General features: G+C 41.0%; 1 protein-coding gene across 1 annotated transcript; it reads right to left on the bottom strand.

The window, feature by feature from the left end:
* Nucleotides 1–19,894: 19,894 nt before the first annotated feature.
* Nucleotides 19,895–21,377, bottom strand: otor (otoraplin). The gene is given in 4 exon segments (NM_001140604.2): nt 19,895–20,095; nt 20,266–20,382; nt 20,806–20,945; nt 21,195–21,377. Coding segments are annotated over 4 exon segments (408 nt in total). The 5' UTR covers nt 21,322–21,377; the 3' UTR covers nt 19,895–20,071.
* Nucleotides 21,378–21,718: the final 341 nt, after the last annotated feature.

Below are 21,718 nucleotides of genomic sequence, written 5' to 3'. Positions count from 1 at the left end.
TCCAAATATATTTTATATTTGAGATTCTTCAAAGTAGCCACCCTTTGCCTTGATGACAGCTTTGCACAGTCTTGGCATTCTCTCAACCAGTTTCATGAGGGAGTCACCTGGAATGCATTTCAATTGACAGGTGTGCCTTGTTAAAAGTTAATTTGTGGAATGTCTTTCATTTTTAATGCGTTTAGCCAAACAGTACTGTTGTGACAAGTTAGGGTTGGAATACAGAAGATAGCCCTATTTGGTATAACACCAAGTCCATATTATGGCAAAAACAGCTCAAATAAGTGTAACGCAGGTCAACTAATGTTGAATACTTATCGTTACTAGTGAGATTCCAGTAACCAATCATATTATACTATATTGCTATTGATATGTTTAAGTTGACAGCTATTACAAATCAGCTGCCAGAAGCTGCATGATGAGCAGTTTATTTTGAGCCAATCAAAACTCAATATTCTCTTAGTCCCTCTCCTAACCTCACGTTATACACCAGTCGGCATCAACATCTTTGTTATACACCAGTCAGCGCCAACATGCTGAAAAAGAGCTAGAATGGAACGTGAAGAGCTACCGCCATTCCATGGAGGAAATACAAAGTTTAAAATTGTTGAGAAGTTCTATAAAACTGAACTAAACAGAGACAACTGGATATTAACACTCACGTATCTATACCAATGTGCTGTGAAGGGATTGACGGAAAGATTGACACCAGGATTTGGTGAGTTTTCGTATGGAGAACGAGCTGTAAGCGATTAGGCTAGCTAAGCTATTGCTTGAATTTTGTGCGTGTTCATACTGAACCAAGCATATGCACAAGCCGTTAACATTTAGGCTAGCTCAGCTATCGATCAATTGAAATAGCAAACGTTAGTGATCATGCTAACCATGCATGGCGAACTATTTTAGTTTTCATACTTTTATAAAATGTGATTAGCTAGTATCATAATCCATTTTTGTACACTGTTATGTTTTAGATTACTTTATAAGAAATGACGTGTAGGTGTAAGCACTAGAACTTTTCATTTGCCCGGGCTAGTCTACTGTTCAGTCCACGTGAGCCTGGTGCTGTAGTTGTGTAAAGTCCTTTGCATTGCCCAGGCTAGTTATTGTTCATTCCACATGAGCCTAGTGTTGTAATTAAAGTGTAAAGAATTTTGACAAAGTTTTATTTTCTTAGTCCTGTAAGAGATTAAAGCTAAGCACTATATTAATGGTTATATGAAAGGTACTCATGGTATATATATTGGGTGATCCTGTATGTAAAATAGGTCAGCTTTTTTGAGTATGGATTCAGTTCCAAGAAGGATGGCGAGCCGCCCGAACCCAGGACATTGATAAAAAGATTTGCATGCAAAGATTTATTTTCCTTGGAGGACACTGAATTTGCACTGCCATGCTACGGTGGGGTAGGATTTTTCTTGCAAGACATCATTGCATCATACATTACAGTGAGATTGTTATAAGCACATGCTACACTTAAACACCTTATAGTGTTTATTGATAGGCACAGTCACTCACATTTGATTCCATCTCATATTGGTTTATGTCAGTATTTATGAATTGGTTTGTGTTTTTCTGTGGATTCATGTTTATTGTATTGCTATTGAACTTTGAACATTGAAATCTGAGAGACCCTCAGATTAAGATAGAGTTGGGTGCACCCTAGTAAACTATAGGCAGGATATATGGCCGATATCTAAGTCTATTGTACTATTGATGTATTTCATTCATATTGAGCTCATTGTACAAATTTCACATATCAATATTTTCTCAAGGTGATACATTTTTTGTAAGAATTTTTATTTACAAAATACAAGCCGGCGTTATTTTCCAAAATTATTCAGATGTGCGGTTTTCATTTCTCCCTACTGCTCCAGTAGCAAACCTAACTGGCCCAATAGCGTTTAAGCTTAAACATACAGTAGCCCATAGTGTTAAGCAATTGTTACATAAGCAAAGAGAAACGACAGTCCATCATTACTTTAAGACATGGGCAGTCAATAGAGAAAATTTCAAGAACGTTGAAAAATAAATCAAGTGCTATGATGAAACTAGCTCTCATGAGGACCGCCACAGGAAAGGAAGACCCAGAGTTATCTCTGCTGCAGAAGATAAGTTCATTAGAGTTACCAGCCTCAGAAATTGCAGCCAAAATAAATTCTTCACTGTGTTCAAGTAACAGACACATCTCAACATCAATTGTTCAGAGGAGACTGTGTGAATCAGGCCTTCATGGTCGAATTGCTGCAAAGAAACCACTACTAAAGGACACCAATAAGAAGAAGAGACTTGCTTGGGCCAAGAAACACAAGCAATGGACATTAGACCGGTGGAAATTGGTCCTTTGGTCTGATGAGTCCAAATTTGAGATTTTTGGTTCCAATCGCTGTGTCTTTGTGAAACGCAGAGTAGGTAAATGGATGATCTCCCCATTTGTGGTTCCCACCGTGAAGCATGGAGGAGGAGGTGTGATGGTGTGGGAGTTCTTTGCTGGTGACTGTAATGGGTTAATTATGATGCCATGATAGGTGCCTGTGTTGATAGTGTGTGGTATGATCCCATGTACTGTGTTGTAATGTAGATGTAATATCCTTGGCATGTTAGTGCAGTAAATTGATATGTGTGATTTACAACAGTTAGAATGACTCATAAAAATGACAATTGAACAGGTAAAGAGGTATGCTTAGATAATTTATGCAGAAAAATGTACATATTTTTTACATAGAATTAGGCATAATGATCATGGCTGTAGATTGCAGGCAAAATATGTTTCAGGGGTTTGAAAAATACTATATTCCCCACCACCCCACCTCCATCCTCACATACTTTGTGCCTCCTGTAAAATAATTGGTGCATGACACCTCTGAGTGGGAGCCTGGCAACAATCTCACTGCTGGACAAGGATACGGAGCTAATGGAACTTATACATGGTTTTGACTTAAATTGAACAATTCTGTCTTCTGTTAAGATATCTTAATGGTTTTTGAACGCTTTCCATCAATTTCCATGATTCAGAGGAGTAGGAATTATGTCCCAGCTAATCTAATTATGGATTATATAGAGAAAAACATGAAGGATGCAACAATGTTTAAATGACAATGAAGTCAGTTCTGACATTTTCCATATACATGTGTATTTTTACAATTGAAATATCCATTGCAACAAAGCACAACAGTGGTAATGAACGTTAAAGTGCATTATGTAATATGTAGGTAAATTAGGGTGCACAATACTGACCATGCAGGCTACATTATGATACACCGACATCCTGTTCTGTCTCCCAGTAGGGGTTACAATACACTGGCTTGGCTCGCTCAACCGTTCCACTGGATCATTCACTCTGTATCACTGCCTCTACAAGTAGGCTGGTAAATTAAGTATCAGTCACAGCTACACACCCACTATATATTTACATTTTATCCAGAGCGACTTGCAGGAGCAATTAGGGTTAAGTGCCTTGCTCAAGGGCATATCAACAGATCTTTCACCTAGTCAGCTCTGGGTTTTGAACCAGCAACCTTTTGGTTACTGGCACAATGCTCTTAACTGCTAGGCTACCTTCCTTTCACATACACTTTTGTTTCACCACTTAATTGCCTTACTTAGCCTTGCTGCTCTTGCAGTGGATAATTGGTTGTCATGACAAACACTAGGCCTACACTGAGCCGATACATGTAAAGAATGTTGCAAAACCACCATTGCCAAAAAGGAGCCAAAATACCACTGGAGTGACAGGGCCGATTTCTGATGGAAACATGCCACATCCCCAGAGCTAAATGGATGGAAATGATGAACTATTTCTTTCTGCTCTCCTGTCTCCCCGGTAACCTGTAAATCGATTTGAGGGGGAGCTATGGCGAGCATAAAGGGTAAAACCGAAGCACTATCGTAGCCTTCCCCGCTCCACTCGCAATGAGACAGTCATGTCTAACAGCCCTATCTTTTGACATTCAGACTCATGTCACATATGAAGGGACGGTTTAGATTCAGCGGGAGGGGAGAGTCCACACGCTAGGGAAACTGCCACCTAATGATTGGGGAAAGTGTCAATGCTATCATGCATATTCATGGGTTATTATCACTCTTTAGAAAAAGTAAGTGAGATGTCAATGTATTGGTGCTTCATGTGAGAAGGACTGCCTGGTGGAGTCTTTGAAATATTCTGATCGTTTAGCTTCTCAGTGAACAGCATCTCGAACCTGAAGAAAAACCTGGTGATGAGCATCACATGGCAAATTCATTTCAAATGCTGCTATTTGGATTGACTCTGTTGTGACACATCAGTTTGCTTAGATAATGTACATCAACTCTATTTAGCTCTCTCACTCACTCTCTCTCTCTCTCTCACATACACAGCTGTGTTTTTGTGAAATGTCAGGACTTTTTGGAGTGTAATATTTTTTTCCCCATTACAAATCCTATTTTCCCTAACCCCTAACCCTACACCTAACCCTAACTCTAAACATTAACCTAACCCTAATCCCAAAACCCTAGACCTTAAGCTTAAAATTGCATTTGAACAAATTCAGGACCTGACTTTTCAAGAAAGTTATTGTTTTCTTACCTTTCCAGGACATTAAGAGGAAATGTTAGGACATTGGGGTCCTGATAATGTAGGAAAACATGTGCACATACACACACAAACCCACCCACACACAAACAAACACACACATAACACACTCTAACCTATTCCCCCTCAGGAGACTGAAAGATTTGGCATGGGTCCTCAGATCCACAAAATGTTATACAGCTGCACCATCTAGAGCATCCTGACTAGTTGCATCCCCACCTGGTATGGCAACTGCTCGGCCTACAGAGGGTAGTGCATACGGCCCAGTACATCACTGGGGCCAAGCTTCCTGCCATCCAGGACCTCTATACCAGGCGGTGTTAGAGGAAGGCCATACAAATTGCCAAAGACTCCAGCCACCCTAGTCATAGATTTTTCTCTCGACTACAGCACAGTGGTACCGGAGCGCCAAGTCTAGGTCCAAAAGGCTTCTTATCAGCTTTTACCCTCAAGTCATAAGACTCCTGAACACCTAATCAAATGGCTAACCGGACTATTTGCATTGTTGTTGTCCTCCCCTCCACATTTTTATGCTGCTGCTGCTCTCTGTTTATTATCTATGCATAGTCACTTTACCTCTACCCACATATTACCACAATTGCCTTGACTAACCTCTGCCCCCGCACATTTACTCTGTACCGGTCCCCCCTGTATATAGGCTTGATACTGTTATTTTATTGATGCTATTTAATTATTTATTTTTCTATTTTCTTCTCTTTTTTTGCATTGTTGGTTAAGGGCTTGTAAGTAAGCATATTACTGTTGTATTCGGCACATGTGACAAATACAATTTGATTTGATTTGATTTTGAATAGCCCAGAGAAAACTGCTCTCTGACATTGCTCAGCATGTCTCTGTCAGCTCTTTGCCTGTTCTCTCTGCTCTGTAGTAGGTACCTCTAGTCTAGCTACCTCTGTTCTGATTGCTGAAGCACTGGTTAACATTAGAGGAGAGACTGGTCTGATTCAAAAAGAAACCCACCCTCTATAGGTCTGATTGGGAAGAGATTGACTTGCATTGCCCAAGGTGAAGTGCTATTTAGGTCTGATTCCTACTAAAGTTAACCTCGCTTAAAACTGTATTATTGTGTGATTTTGTCTTTAATAACCAAACAATCAGTGGTCTTGTTTATTAAATTGGAATAGACATTCCCTGAGAATTCCTTGACCACACAGCCATGGCTATTTATTTGAGTAGCTCAGACCATATTAGCTTGGGGTCATGGCAGGTCCATTGTGACACGAAATGGGATTGTGGGGGTGTGAAATGTCAGGCTCAGGTGATCACTGTAGTACAGATCTGGACTGAAGCGTCACGCGGAAATTGTACCAAGAGCCTGAGGTCAATTCACATTTAACCTGCCTGGCTAACCAACTGCCAATGATATCTAAATAATACCATTGTTACTGTAACATATCAGTGTAGAAATATTAGTTGTCAATGTAATTATGCTATCGGATATTGCCAAACACATTAATTTCAACTCAATCCTTACACAAAGGTTTCAACATATTTTGGTGTTGTCCTGAAAATATGATTTCAGTTGCTGACATACTATCTTTTGTGTAGGCAATAGTTTTCGAAGGGGACGTTACCATGGTGATAGTGGTACTGTATAGTAAAGGTCAACTACTGGGATGAGCCGTTCTTCAGACTGCCAGGAATGTATTATATGATGGCTGTTTCCTTTATGTGAATAGACTGTGAACTATAGATACAATAGGTATTTTCATGGCAATCTTCCTCCTGCTTTCTTTATCGTCTCAGGGTCACAGACACCTGGCCTCGCTGAGGCGAAAACTTTGTGAGGCTTTCTAAGGCTCAGATACACACACATCATATTTTAACACACTGCATTTATGACAGAGTGCAGAGACAGACAGTTTATTGGTATTTCTCTTATTGTTGTATTCAGGTGGCTTTATCTATGCCTCTGAATATATTGTTCTGTTGCAGTTTTTGTCAGAGATAATTGCGGTATCTACAGTATATATTCACAATATGTACATTTTATGACAACAGCATTACATGAATTTGTGTATCAAATCTCTGAAAGAGAAAAATGTCAGATGTTTTTCTATCTACCAGTTCATCTATTTTTCCATAAAGCCCATCCACCTGATGCTTGTTACACAATCTGCTTCAGACGGAGGTCAAAGACTCTGGAAACGCAAGATCTATCTGGAGCTTGTCAATATTATATTGTGTCTTTTACTCAATACAACCCTTTCCACTGCTGAACAGGTGCAGCCATTTCTCCTCACCTGTCACACACACTGTCCTTCAGGCGAGAGAGGACAGATTACAACAGAGCATGATTACCTCAAACAAAGCACTAAGACCGAGTCCAGTTTTATATACCCCTTCATAGCTTTTCTGATTGATGTACTGTTAATACGGCTGAAATTTACATAATGATTTTATGAAATTCCTATCTTATCACTATAATATTGATTTATTCTCTATTGTTTCCCATTGAATGCACTGTTCCATTGCTCCAGGCAAATGGAGAGCCTATATGGCCAAGTAGCCTCCGGTTGTCATTCAATTGTTCTTACTGTCTTATATTTTCAGCACATTACTTTTGACCTTTGACCCTTTGGTGACCTCATTACTGCTAGCCAGGACGATTGTTGCTGTGTCCCAGAGTTAATGGCTGAATAGCCAACATCTTTAATGGCTGTGAATGGAATGCAGGACAGCCTTCCATTATTGGTCTCTGACTGACTCTGACCCATTTCCTTTTCACGAAGCACTCACCTTTAAACCACACCCCCTGATGCCAGTTCCCTGAATCATTATGGTAACCATAGGGATGATTCATAACAGAAAGACATGGTTGGGAGCAAGGGCTCTTGTCTGAATGCAGTTTATTCAGGTGTGACATAGTTCACTGTTCCACATGGAAACCAATTTGATGGACTAGTATGAGAAAAGGCCACTACACAATTGAAACCCTTAAACACACACACACACACACACACACACACACACACACACACACACACACACACACACACACACACACACACACACACACACACACACACACACACACACACACACACACACACATCATAGATGCACTCTAGGTGATAAATCATTACCGTCATGGTGACAGCTATGACGATTCCGAACTCAGGAAAAGGAAAGAAGTGTTAGGTGTTGATGTCACAGAAGATGTGATTTTACATCGAGAAGGGAAACACTTTAAAGGTCTTCACACCCGACAACAAATGGTGCGTAGAATTGCAAAGAAAAGTATGCACAATACTTTATAAACGTGTTGGAAGTGGATAAAAACTATAACGTCCATTTGTACAGTCAATTTATCTAATGTTTTGCACAGTCGATTTCATCTTATTCCAAGCAAGAGTAGCCACATAAAAACTGCAGTTGAAGTTGAAACCATGGTAATAACATGACAGCATCAACAATGCCATCTGTGTGTCTCCAAAATGAGTGTGAAAAGGTCAAAGAAACATTAGCCAACACAGTTTAACAGGCACACACACGCACGCACACACATTCACACACCAGTTTCACGTTTTGGGGAAGCTCTTTTTTTCCACCATAAAAATTCACCTTTATAATAAAGCATTGAATGCATCGATCGTGGCATTTGCAGACTAATGTAAGCCTACTATACCTAATGTGATGAGTAGATTGGATAATCATAATTTAGGCTATTAATATAGCTCAATATAATCACTGTGTGTGGCTGAGTGTGTAGTGGCATAGGCCTATAGGCCATATCAGAGATGTTTCTTCTCTTTCCTTTGCACAGGAAAAAATGTGGCCTTTGATAAACACGTCATGCAATTCTACTACACTTTATATGACTGGAGACATTACCAGAATACTTTTTTTATGCAACAAATCACAGGGTAGCCTAGGCTTACTCTGTTGTCACTGACAAACAGATCAATAAAAATCCAACCATCTACTCCAGGTCCACGAAAAGGGGAGACACAAATTGTACAATATGACCTCCATCTAGCCTGGTGGAGGACATTATTATCAAAAAAAACTCTCCAGTGGCACTGACCCAATGATCATTTGTTGAGAACTTTATTCATAAGAGGAGGGAACATTTATGGACATTACAGCATAGGACAAATGCCTCAATGGGATAGGACAACCTGCTGTGTTGACTATTGGTTGTTCCAGCCCAGCAATAGATTACATTTTTATATAACACTAAAACTCCTAAATTAATTAAACACAACCAAACAATCAAGAGCCCTGATGGTATAGGTGTCCTGAAGGAGTGATATTTTACATCAGGTGTGATTTTCATTTGTTTATGTACTGTATGTTCGTTCACCAGCTGACCTCTATCAAGACACCGATGTTGACTGGATTCCCATTGTAAAGATGAACAATGCTGCAGCAGCATCAGTTTCTACTTCTACTACTTTGTCCAAGTTTAAACACTTCACTTCGAAGAATCAACACTTTATTTCATATCATTTCAAAGTGTATGGTAACTCATATGTAAAGTTTTGACATTTTAGTAACAAGTAGCTAGGCTATTATTACTAAAGCATCATTTCAGGTGAACAAATAAAAGGCAATACCAGAGGTGGCCAACCTCACTCCACTGATCACTAATTTAGTTGGAGTGACCAGGCCTATAGAGCGCCCATCCAGCGCTCTAACATCCATGGGAATGGAGAGGGGTTGAGTGGGGATGCCCAGCTCAGATACCAGGGTAACGTCCATAAGACTCACATTGGCCCCCAAGTCGATGAGTACCTGGAGAGACTTGGACTGGTCGCCCCACAGCAGGATGGCATGGAGAGGGGGGCTAGTAAGGGGAGAAGAACAATTATCTTTAAGAACCACCAGAGTACTTACTCCAACGAATGAGCTAGATCTCTTGAAGGGACAGGTAGACACAAAATGACCGGCAGTACCGCAATACAGACAACTCTGGGTGTCAAGTCTGCGTACACATTCGGCTGGAAACAGCCTAACCCTGCCAAGCTGCATCGGCTCAGGAAGAGGTGAATCGGCAATCTTCGGAGGCTCTTGGAGGAACTCGGGTAAGCTCGGATCCTCTCGGGGACGTAGACGCCGGGGACTTCCGGAGTTCATCAGATGCAAGGTGAGATCCTTGAGTGAGCGATTGGGACCGCAATCAGATCTCTTCTCCCTCCTACGTTCCCGTAGCTGACCATCGATCCGGATGGTTAAAGCGATGAGTGAGTCGAGATCCGTCGGTAGTTCCCGGGCTGCAAGCTAGTCCTTTACGTTCTCCGATAATTCGTGCACGAACGTGTCGAACAGAACTTCTGGGTTCCAGGCACCATCTGCTGCTAGCGTGCAGAAATCCACTGCATAGTCCACTACACTGAGGGACTCCTGCCGAAGCTGGAGTAACTTCAGGGCAGCCTCTCTCCCGGACACCGGAGCCTCAAAAACTTTTATCACCTCTGCCACAAAGCCCTCCAGACTGAAGCATACAGCCAACTGTTCTTCCCAAATGGCCGTAGCCCAGGCGAGGGCCCTCCCGGACATCAGTGTGATGAGGTATGCTATCTTAGAGCGGTCCAAGGGGAAGGAGGAAGGCCGCAGCTCCATGACGAGGGAACACTGAGAGAGAAATGCCCGACAGGTGCCCAACTCTCCATCGAAGCGCTCCGGGGGAGGTAAGCAGGGTTCCCGGGAAACCAATGTGACGGCGCTGCTACCAGCCGGGTTACTAAGGGGCTGGGAGGTTATCATCATGGTAGGCTGCCTAGAAGACAACCCACAGAATTGCTCCCGCAAGGTGTCCAATGCTTGGTCGTGATGTTCAGGGGTCAATAATCCAAAGTAGTGGGGCAAAGGTACAGGACAGCAGGCAGGCTCAAGGTCAGGCAGAGGTCAGTAATCCAGAGTAGTGGGGCAAAGGTACAGGACGGCAGGCAGGGTCACGGTGGGCAGAAAGGTCAAAACCGGGAAAACAGGAACAATCGAGAGAACCGGAGCAGAGGGAAAAACCGCTGGCAACAGGCAACAGACAGAGAACACAGGTATAAATACACAGGGGATAATGGGGAAGATCGGCGACACCTGGAGGGGGGTGGAGACAATCACAAAGACAGGTGAAACAGACCAGGCGCGACAGACACAAACTGAAGGGGAAAAAAGCACCCTAAGGAAAAGCAAAGCAAAAAATATGTGTTTTGACTGACTTGCCTAGTTAAATAAAGGTAAAAAATTGCCTGTGAATTAAATTTGTGGCTAGATTCTCACTCTGTTCTTTGACTCGAACAATAAGTACCTCAGTGTTCTCTTGATTTAGCTGGAGGAAGTTGTGAGCCATCCAAGTATTACATTTATTTATTTAACCTTTATTTAACTAGGCAAGTCAGTTAAGAACAAAGTCTTATTTACAATGACGGCCTAGGAACAGTGGGTTAACTGCCTTGTTCAGGGGAAGAACGACAGATTTTAACCTTGTCAGCTCAGGGATTCGATCTAGCAACCTTTCGGTTACTAGCCCAACGCTCTTATCATTAGGCTACCTGCCGCCCCTCTATAATACAGTCTAATAATTTATCTGTGGAGCTAAAATCCTCCAAAATCTATACAGTATGTAAAGTTAGTTAGCTAGCTAGCTGGCTAATATATATTCAAAAGATATTTACTTATCTTAACAACTTCTTCATCTAATCACCTGAATCTTCACAGAGCACTTGGCTGATTTTATACTAGCCACGCTGTATTCTGTGTTGTTGCTCCCATATTGATGCGGTAAGCTATTTGAGGAGCAGGTGTTAGGAGGAAGACATATTTGAAGGAGATTTGTGCTGACATACCTGGCCATCCATGCAAGGGAGAGCTGACTAGGACTGGCAATATACACACATGCACGCACACACGCACACAGGAAAATCAAGAGAGGGAAACAAACAGAGAGAGAGAGGGTGGGTGGGGGAGTGGAAAGAGAGAGGGGGGTGGAGAGAGAAAGAGATGAGATGAGAAACAAAGCACACACACACTTACTTAGAAATCAGTTTATCAGCCGTGTACCCAATGGGAACCTACAAATGGAGTCCTCTCCTTGCCGTTGTCCTGAGTAAATATCTACTCTCCTGGGACAAAGGCTGGGATGTTTGCCCATCCAGAAAAATGAGCAGTTTCAACAACAATAACACCCCCCGGTCATTTAGGGCCCAGGAACCAAAGTGTTTGCACTTCAAATGTTCTGCCCTACTGCTTTAATCTTTTTCTCATTTCGATCTCAATTCTATCCAATCTGCAGCAAGTTAGGCTTTCATCAGTGGAAGACGTGACTCCCCACTGGGCGAAAACTGGTTGACTCAACGTTTTTATACGTCATTTCAACCCCCAGAAAATCAATGTAATGACGTTGAATCAATGTGGAAAACTGATTGAATTTGCAAAAAGTCATCAACGTAAGGGCATTTCGTTTTTTAACCAAAATGACATGGTGACAATTTTTGGTTGCTTTCACGTTGAATTCATGTTAGCTGTCAACTCAACCAAATGTAAATCAAAACTGATGTCTGTGCCCAGTGGGTCAGTTCCGCTCCCCTCTCTTTACTGTAATGAGAAACTCTGTAGTAGTCTTAGGTGAGTCCTCCTTTTGAGACGTATCCCTTCAAAGTGTTATCTAGCTCAGAGTTTTGGTCCTACATGAGTTTACATGCAAAGATGGTCTATCATTTCTTTTACACGCATAATATAATACCATGGTGCTTGTTTCATATAACATCTGTCCAACAATATTTGCTCAAATTGAATTATTGCTAGTACAATCTGGAACAGTTATAATATCCAGATGTTTACACTTTATTACCCTGCATATTTGATATGATATTTTTGTGATATTATTTTATCTCTACTGCACATGGCAGGATCAATAACTTTCCCTGACTGCAGTTATCATAATTTGGGGGTGAAAAATCCACAGTCATGTTTCATTTCCCTCCTGTCACACTATACAGAGCAGAGGCCATCCATTGATTTTTCTGGAAAACTCTGCAGTCATTGGGTGGTAGTGATGTGTGAATGGGAGTGTGTGTGTTTCAGGTGGGAGCAGGGTTGCTGCCCGCACACACATAGAAACACACACACACACACACACAATCAGTGAGGTTATCCCATGACTTTCTGTCACAGCAGCCCTGCCTGTCACCATGGCAACCCCCCAAAGCTAATGTCGTCTGACTGGAGAATAGACATAGGGCCCGAGGAGACATTTGCTTTGACACACACGCACGCACGCACGCACACACACACACACACACTAACATTCACATATTCCTAAAGGAGCACACTGTTTCTGGATAAAAACAGCCACTACTTGCACTTGTAACAGTTCTGGCTTTATTGCAGACAAAGTCAATTAAAATGTTCCATTGTGAAATTGTGCTCTGGGCTCCAAAAACTCAGACCAATTTGCAGAAGGATGTGGTGAAGTATATTGTAGCGACCCTAACCCAACACCTAGTGACCTCACAAAGATCTCTTGGTGTAATTTCTAAGGTGTTGGGTTAACAGTTACTGGACCTGGGTTTGAGTCCCGGCCGGGGCAATACCCCAAATTTGTTACACTCTTAAAACATGTTGCTAAAATAACACACTTCAATCAAATTCACCGGCAAAATATGGAACCTGGTTTCTAAAAGCAAAAAAACAACGTAATAGGACCCTGGCCATTTCTGCACCACATCACTGGTACTACATCTACACTGAGTGTACAAAACATTAAGAACACTTTCCTAATATTGAGTTGCGCCCTCCCCTTTTGCCGTCAGAACAGCCTCAATTCATCGGGGCATGGACTCTACAAGGTGTTGAAAGCGTTCCACAGGGATGCTGTCCAGTGTTGACTCCAATGCTTCCCACAGTTGCGTCAAGTTGGCTGGATGTCCTTTGGGTGGTGGACTGTTCTTGATACACACGGGAAACTGTTGAGCATGAAAAACCCAGTAGCATTGCAGTTCTTGACACAAACCTGGCACCTACTAACATACCCCATTCAAAGGCACTTAAATATTTTGTCTTGCCCATTCACACTCTGAATGGCATACAGTTACATCAATAAGGGATCATAGCTTTCAGCTGGATTCACCTGGTCAGTCTATGTCATGTAAAGAGCATGTTTTGTGTACTCAGTGTATATCCCCAGAACACCATGTACTTCACTCACCCCCCTACTTTGCTGAAGTGGTTGTTTGAGGTTTCAGAATGAAAGCAACCTATTTCAGTAAGGGATTATATTTTAGGATGAATGTTTATCAAGAAAAACAAAGGATATGGGAGAGTGCTGTTTCATCTCCCAATGTCTAATGCTGTTGGGCAAATACTGCAGTTTTGAGAGCCATGGGCTATAGCTGTGCAGCTATAAATATTTTCCCTTGGTGACATTTTGCAGTTGAAGGGAACATAAACAGGTTTGTATTGATCTGGACAGATAGAGAGAGGGAGAGACTATTGATTTTTGCTTGTGACAACGCTCTCTTCTTCGCTGGTTAGCAGTCGGTATCCAATGTGCTTCTGGTAAAATTAATAAATAGAATAATGAGTAAAACATTTTTAATTAATAAATCTAAAAGGATAAGAAACAAACAGATCTTGGAATTATCAGGAACAGCCTTGGACAGCCTTGGACAGCATAAAACACTTTTTGTTGTTTAAGTGAAACTGAAGAAAATGGACATGTTGATGAATTGAATTCCTTCCCAGCTGTAACAGGGCGGTGGAAATGACGCAGTGCGGGACATGGAGGTTTTACAGCCAATCAAACGGAGAGGAGAGATAAATAATATCCACACATCCTGAGGAGGGAGTCTTAACTGAGAAGGGAAATATCAGGGCATGTTTAATCATGAAGGACATTGTATGCAAAAGCATGTATTCTCTGAAAAACCTCTGTGAGTTTGTATGTATGTGTGTGTGTGTGTGTGTGTGTGTGTGTGTGTGTGTGTGTGTGTGTGTGTGTGTGTGTGTGTGTGTGTGTGTGTGTGTGTGTGTGTGTGTGCGCACGCATGCGTGCATGTTTCAAAAGTGAGTCACGCTGAGCTATCACTTTAAAATGAGCTCATAAAGGAGACATTTCGATCTCTGGTCACGTTACTTTCACATCATGTAAATGATTCCCCACTGGGTGAAGATGTGTTCCTTAATAAACAGACTTACTGTCTAAACTACTACGAGCATCACAATTTTCTTGTTTTTGAACATTAAAGTTAACTGCATGATTGATTCATTTCTAATCTCATTTTTGATTGGAGTCGTCCTTGATGTCTCCGGTGTGGGAGTTTATCCTTTGAAATGTAATGAGGCCCCTGGACGAAAAAGAAAAAGCGTATATTTTGTTTCTTAATGATGAAATAACTGCACAAATCCCTCCTGTTGGCCTGGCTCCAAACTGAATCATCAGATTTTCTGAGGCATAGGGTTGCATTTAAGGGGCAATCTGTGATTTCTCATTTTTTTAAACTTTTAAATGAATGATGTATACTGTACATTGATTTTTGAATATAACTTATAAATGCCTCATGAGCAACTCCCTCATAACCCCAAATAGAAGTGTGGTTTAACTCCGTTGTTTGTAAACAATGTAACTGTAAACAAACACTGTAAAGCTTCAAAAAAATAGTTACAACTCTCAGGCCAATTGCAACCATTATGGGCCTAACGTATTACCGCAAGTTCCTCTCTTGTTAAACTTTCAATACGGGCTATGACCAGCCACACAGCTGATGTCAGTTGCAGCCATTAGGCCTGTGGGCACCGTATTAGCATTCCCACTAAAGCTGAGATCAGTGTTAACTTAAAACCTGCTAATTGAGCAGACTGAGAACAGACGTACAGTATCTATTTGATAGTCATTCTGTAAAACTAAAATAAAGTATTTCCTCGTTTACCACTAAAATCTACTGTGGCAATTTACCCTACACATTGTATTAATTGAAAACTCATGTTGTTTAGCCTATATATACTGTAGATCTACATTTAATTCAAATTGCACAAAAATTGTATTCTATGTTGACATCAAACATTTTATGATGTATACTCCATTATTACAAGCATACAAGTATTTTACATTAATTCATTACAGGCCTTCGATGATTTTCGATGTTCCTAACGTTCGTTATTTCATTGGTAGCGGAAATAGAGAACCTAGACGCAGAACCTAGAATCAGTTGTCTGGTATCAGAAGCCATAACAATGAGAGATCAGTTCATCTACTCGTAAATTGTTGTGTGTTTTTCATTGGAATCAAGACTATTTTAGCAAGCAGGTGCATGTCATTTCCCGTTACTATTGTTTTATGAAAACCAGTGCTAAGACACCGCAGTTCAAGTTGTTCGTTGCAATTTGCCAATCATTTTGATGCTGATCAAATGGTTAATGGATACATGTACAGTATGTATATGCAACATAGATTAAATACTCAAATATTAGATGCAAGTTTAGCAAAATCACACATTTTTCCAGTTAGTATTAATTGGGACTTTATCAATCAGTATTCAAAAGAGGATTTGGGCACCCACTCTTGCTCTGATGCAAATTATTCATTAATAGTCACCAAAGTTCGGAAGCTGCCTTCCTCGGGGTGTCATTACCAACCCATAATCAAATGCATTAACATTAGGAAATTAAAAACATGACATTTCAAATTCATATCTTTAGAATTCCAAAGCTGATCTGCATTCTCTCTCAAGGTGAGCATGTAGGCCTGGGTACCATTGCCATGGCAGCAGATGGGTCATTACCATACCTCAGTATCTCACCTTCACCACACATCCCTGATGACCTTACACTGCCTTTAACAACTTTACATACCCTTCACACTCATGCACACAGCGAATGTTCACTCACACCAAATAACACAATCAGTGTGTCGATGCGTTTCTGAGTGTAGGTGTGTCTCTATATGTGTATGTGAGCGTGTGTGTGTGTGTGTGGTGCGCGCACGCACACACATAGTGGGGGAAAAAAGTATTTGATCCCCTGCTGATTTTGTACATTTGCCCACTTACAAAGAAATTATCAGTCTATAATTTTAATGGTAGGTTTATGTGAACAGTGAGAGACAGAATAACAACAAAAAAATCCAGAAAAACGCATGTCAAAAATGTTATAAAACGATTTGCATTTTAATGAGGGAAATAAATATTTGACCCCTCTGCAAAACATGACTTAGTACTTGGTGGCAAAACCCTTATTGGCAATCACAGAGGTCAGACGTTTCTTGTAGTTGGCCACCAGGTTTGCACACATCTCAGGAGGGATTTTGTCCCACTCCTCTTTGCAGATCTTCTCCAAGTCATTAAGGTTTCGAGGCTGACGTTTGGCAACTCGAACCTTCAGCTCACTCCACAGATTTTCTATGAGATTAAAGGTCTGGAGACTGGCTAGGCCACTCCAGGACCTTAATGTGCTTCTTCTTGAGCCACTCCTTTGTTGCCTTGGCCGTGTGTTTTGGGTCATTGTCATGCTGGAATACCCATCCACGACCCATTTTCAATGCCCTGGCTGAGGAAAGGAGGTTCTCACCCAAGATTTGAAGGTACATGGCCCAGTCCATCGTCCCTTTGATGCGGTGAAGTTGTCCTGTCCCCTTAGCAGAAAAACACCCCAAAAGCATAATGTTTCCACCTCCATGTTTGACGGTGGGGATGTTGTTCTTGGGGTCATAGGCAGCATTCCTCCTCCTCCAAACACGGCGAGTTCAGTTGATGCCAAAGAGCTCCATTTTGGTCTCATCTGACCACAACACTTTCACCCAGTTGTCCTCTGAATCATTCAGATGTTCATTGGCAAACTTCAGACTGGCATGTATATGTGCTTTCTTGAGCAGGGGTACCTTGCGGGCGCTGCAGGATTTAAGTCCTTCACAGCGTAGTGTGTTACCAATTGTTTTCTTGGTGACTATGGTCCCAGCTTCCTTGCAATCATTGACAAGATCCTCCCGTGTAGTTCTGTGCTGATTCCTCACCGTTCTCATGATCATTGCAACTCCACAAGATGAGATCTTGCATGGAGCCCCAGGCCGAGGGATATTGACAGTTCTTTTGTGTTTCTTCCATTTGGGAATAATCGCACAAAATGTTGTCACCTTCTCACCAAGCTGCTTGGCGATGGTCTTGTAACCCATTCCAGCCTTGTGTAGGTCTACAATCTTGTCCCTGACATCCTTGGAGAGCTCTTTGGTCTTGGCCATGGTGGAGAGTTTGGAATCTGATTGATTGCTTCTGTGGACAGATGTCTTTTATACAGGTAACAAGCTGAGATTAGGAGCACTCCCTTTAAAAGTGTGCTCCTAATCTCAGCTCGTTACCTCTATAAAAGACACCTGGGAGCCAGAAATCTTTCTGATTAAGAGGGGGTCAAATACTTATTTCACTCATTAAAATGCTAATCAATTTCTAACATTTTTTACATGCGTTTTTCTCGATATTTTTGCTATTCTGTCTCTCACTGTTCAAATAAACCTACCATTAAAATTATAGACTGATCATTTCTTTGTCAGTGGGCAAACGTACAAAATCAGCAGGGGATCAAATACTTTTTTCCCTCACTGTACAGTGCATTCGGGAGGTTTTCAGACCTCTTGACTTTTTCCACATTTTGTTACCATACCTCAGTATCTCACCTCCACCACACTGATGACCTTACACTGAGCTGCGAGGCTAAACCTGTCTCTAATACCTTTACATACCCTTCTCACTCATACACACAGCGAATGTTCAAGCACACCGAATAACACAGTGTGTCAATGCGTTTCTGAGTGTACGTGTGTCTCTCTGTGTGTGTGTGTGTGTGTGTGGTGCACGGACGCACACACATACAGTGCATTCGGGAGGTTTTCAGACCCCTTGACTTTTTCCACATTTTGTTACGTTTTAGCCTTATTCTAAAGTGGATTAAATTGTTTTTTCCCCTCATCAATCTACACACAATAACCAATAATGACAAAGCGAAAACAGGTTTTTAGAAAATGTTGCTAATTTATTATAATAAAAAACAGAAATATTACATGTATGTAAGTATTTAGACCCTTTACTCAGTACTTTGTTGAAGCACCTTTGGCAGCAATTACAGCCTCGAGTCTTCTTGGGTATAACTCTACAAGTTTTGGGTTCCAATTTTATTTATTTTTTAAATTAATTTTAGAATAAGGCTGTAACATAACAAAATGTGGAAAAAGTCAGTGTCTTAATACTTTCTGAATGCACTGTAGGCACATGCTTGCATGTGACAGAGAGCGAGAGACAAGACTATGCAACCACATTTTGAATTAGCCTCATTGTAAGGGTATACTGGGAAAATTGGTTTTCGTGTTTACCTTTCTCATGGTGTTAATAAAATATATGCAAATATGCAAATGTTTATGAAAGAGGCAAGGAAGAGGAAACAAATAAGATTTACTATATTTTAAAGTGACCTATTCATTTTCCCACTGTGACACTCAAATATTGTGTGTAAAACACAGTATGCTTACTTTTTTCTGGGTTATGACGACCTTTGCTTGATTACGTAAATGCAGATTTGACACTGCTACAAAAAGCTTCATTCAGGATAACAAATTAAATTAGGTAATATCATTAATACCACTACAGCAGGAGGAAGAGAATGTGCTCTTAAACATAATTAACTTCAATTTTCAGCCATTCAACATCCACAGACCAGGATGCATCCCCAGAGAAATTCCATCACCACAGATAAATACACAACTTGTCTGGTGTTCACGCTCCACACGGCCCAAAAACCCTCATCTTTCTATTTCCACTGCTTATCTGTAAAATATCTTCTTGACAAATCTTCACATAATATTTCTTCTAGAGGTATTTACTACTCTATAACCTAATATCAAGTCATTAGGTTGTTTCTATTAAATGTGTCATACCCAGCCAGATGATGAGGTTTTGCCTCATCAACTGCAAAATCAATGACACGCTTTCTCCTTCCTCTGTTTCCAAGCATATCAAATTGATATAACCTTCCACTAACATTTTATCAGAATGTTTTCAGCGGTGCTTCTCATAACACCTAATTCTATGAAACAAGGTAACTCCCATAACCCTGGCAGGCTTACTCTGAGATCCTGTTTACCAAGGATCTAAAAACATCCAAAATATACAGGAGGCTTTCCAACACACAGCAGCAGTATCCTACCCTCACTGTGATATTGTTGTATGTTTGGGTACTTGGAAACATAGAATTTCCACTCAGCCAAACTCCAACAAGTTTAATAGAGCCAGCCTACAGTAAGCTTAGAAAATTCGTTTTAGTCATATTAGTGATAATTTGATCCCTGATTTCAGAAGATACAACATGTACAGTACAAACATTGGGATGAAAGGGGTTTTATTGAAACATTTTCTATATCAAAATACAAGAAAAGTCTTTGAAATAATAAAAACCTTGCTCCGCAGATCACAAGGATCTCTACTTCCGCATATTTCCTTTGTAATTCTCAGAAAAAAGCAAAAGAGTTTATCAATAAAGAGACCTACATCATCCAGAGATTCAAAAACAGTAGAAGTCAACGTCCTGCAAGAGAGAACAAATGTAACAATGATCAAAACTACAACAATAAGTAATACTTCAGGATCTGTTGATTACCTGTGAGAATGTAGCTACTGAGTGAGAATGAATGGAGACAAACAACATGTTGTTGGTAGCTATAGTGTTGAATGCGTGGAAGTTGAGGTAATACTCACGGCCGTAGGGATCTCCACAGTATCAGTATCCTTCTTAAACTTGGTAGTCTCCTTCACCAGGTTGCTGGGGAAGTAGCCGAGGATGCCCATCTGGTCCACATAACGCTCACTGTAAACCTGCCAGAGAGAGGAACATGGTGCTAGATAGATGTGCTCAGGTGTTTCACCATGACAGAAACAATCATATCTAGCGGGCAGGTTTAGGAAGAGTAGAATAGATGCATTTGTGTGATCGAGTCATATATCTGTGAGATTCTGCCCAAATCTCACACATTCCACAACTCAAAATGATTAAACAATGTGACAGGCACAGCAAAATGCACCTCAAAAGGTATGCACTGCACTACCAACAAGATGGAGCACAGAATCACCTGATTTGATTGGTACATTGATCATGTGGAATAATTTCACCAGGGTCTTTACATTTCAACATGAATTGACAAAAACGGTTCGGATGGACCATTTTCTAAAAACATATTTTGAATAGTGATGAAAATGTTCCTGTAACTCTGGAAACAAACCAGTCATCACAGAACATACACTTCCAGACCAGAAGACTCCAGTGCCCTCCTCTGGTGTGAGTTTGGAGTACACATAGATCATCTGGTCCTTCTTGATGTTGATGAATCTGCAGTCAGGAGCGGTGAAGTCATCCAGAGCCACAGCCATAGAGAGAGCATCTGAGAGGGAACAACAACAAAAACAACATGAAAGCAAATTACCTACAGTACATAAAATAAGAAAAAACATTGACTGTGCACTCTTTTGTCAAATCACATATAAAGCCAGTATTGACTGGATTGACTGATGGGTGCATGGTATTGTCACACCCCTCAAAAAATCCAGAATGTCTGAATAGAGAACACAAATCCATACTCTCCAACAATGGTCTTCTGATCAGTAAGGTGCATAAAATCTACTGTACTCACATGAGCACTCCTCATCTGCACAGATTTTGCTGTTTGCCAGTTTGTCCATAAGAACAGCACTGGTGGTGGTCTGGTACAGAAATCCCAAAGAGAGGAGCAGGAGAGCGAAATGCAGTGGATGGTTCATCCTGAAGACTGTGTGAGAAAGTGAGTGTGCTGTATGTGTGTGAGTGAGTGTGAAATAACTCTACTGTAAACTTCCACACACTTCTTCTCCTATGTCTGGATGGGCAGAACCCTTTCATCACAGGCATTCTGACCAATCAGATTTGACTGGCTCCACATTCCACATTCCTAAAAGAAAAAGAAAAAAAGTGGTCTGCAAGTTTTATGGGGAAAACAAAAGCCCTGCAGTGAGCTCTTATCAAAAACAGACATGGATATTTGTATGTTTTCTTGTTTGTTCTTTTTTTGTTTGGCAACATGCAGCTGCCTCAACACGTATATCCTTAGTGCTTTATAGGACATTTGAGATTTGAGTATGATTCAACCACATCCACTTGATTTCTCCAGAGTTCCATCAG

The sequence above is a fragment of the Salmo salar genome, chromosome ssa18, assembly GCF_905237065.1.
Source record: "Salmo salar chromosome ssa18, Ssal_v3.1, whole genome shotgun sequence".
Lineage (NCBI taxonomy): Eukaryota > Metazoa > Chordata > Actinopteri > Salmoniformes > Salmonidae > Salmo > Salmo salar.
The sequence above is the reverse complement of the archived record's forward strand: the minus strand, read 5'-3'. Positions and strand labels throughout refer to the sequence as shown.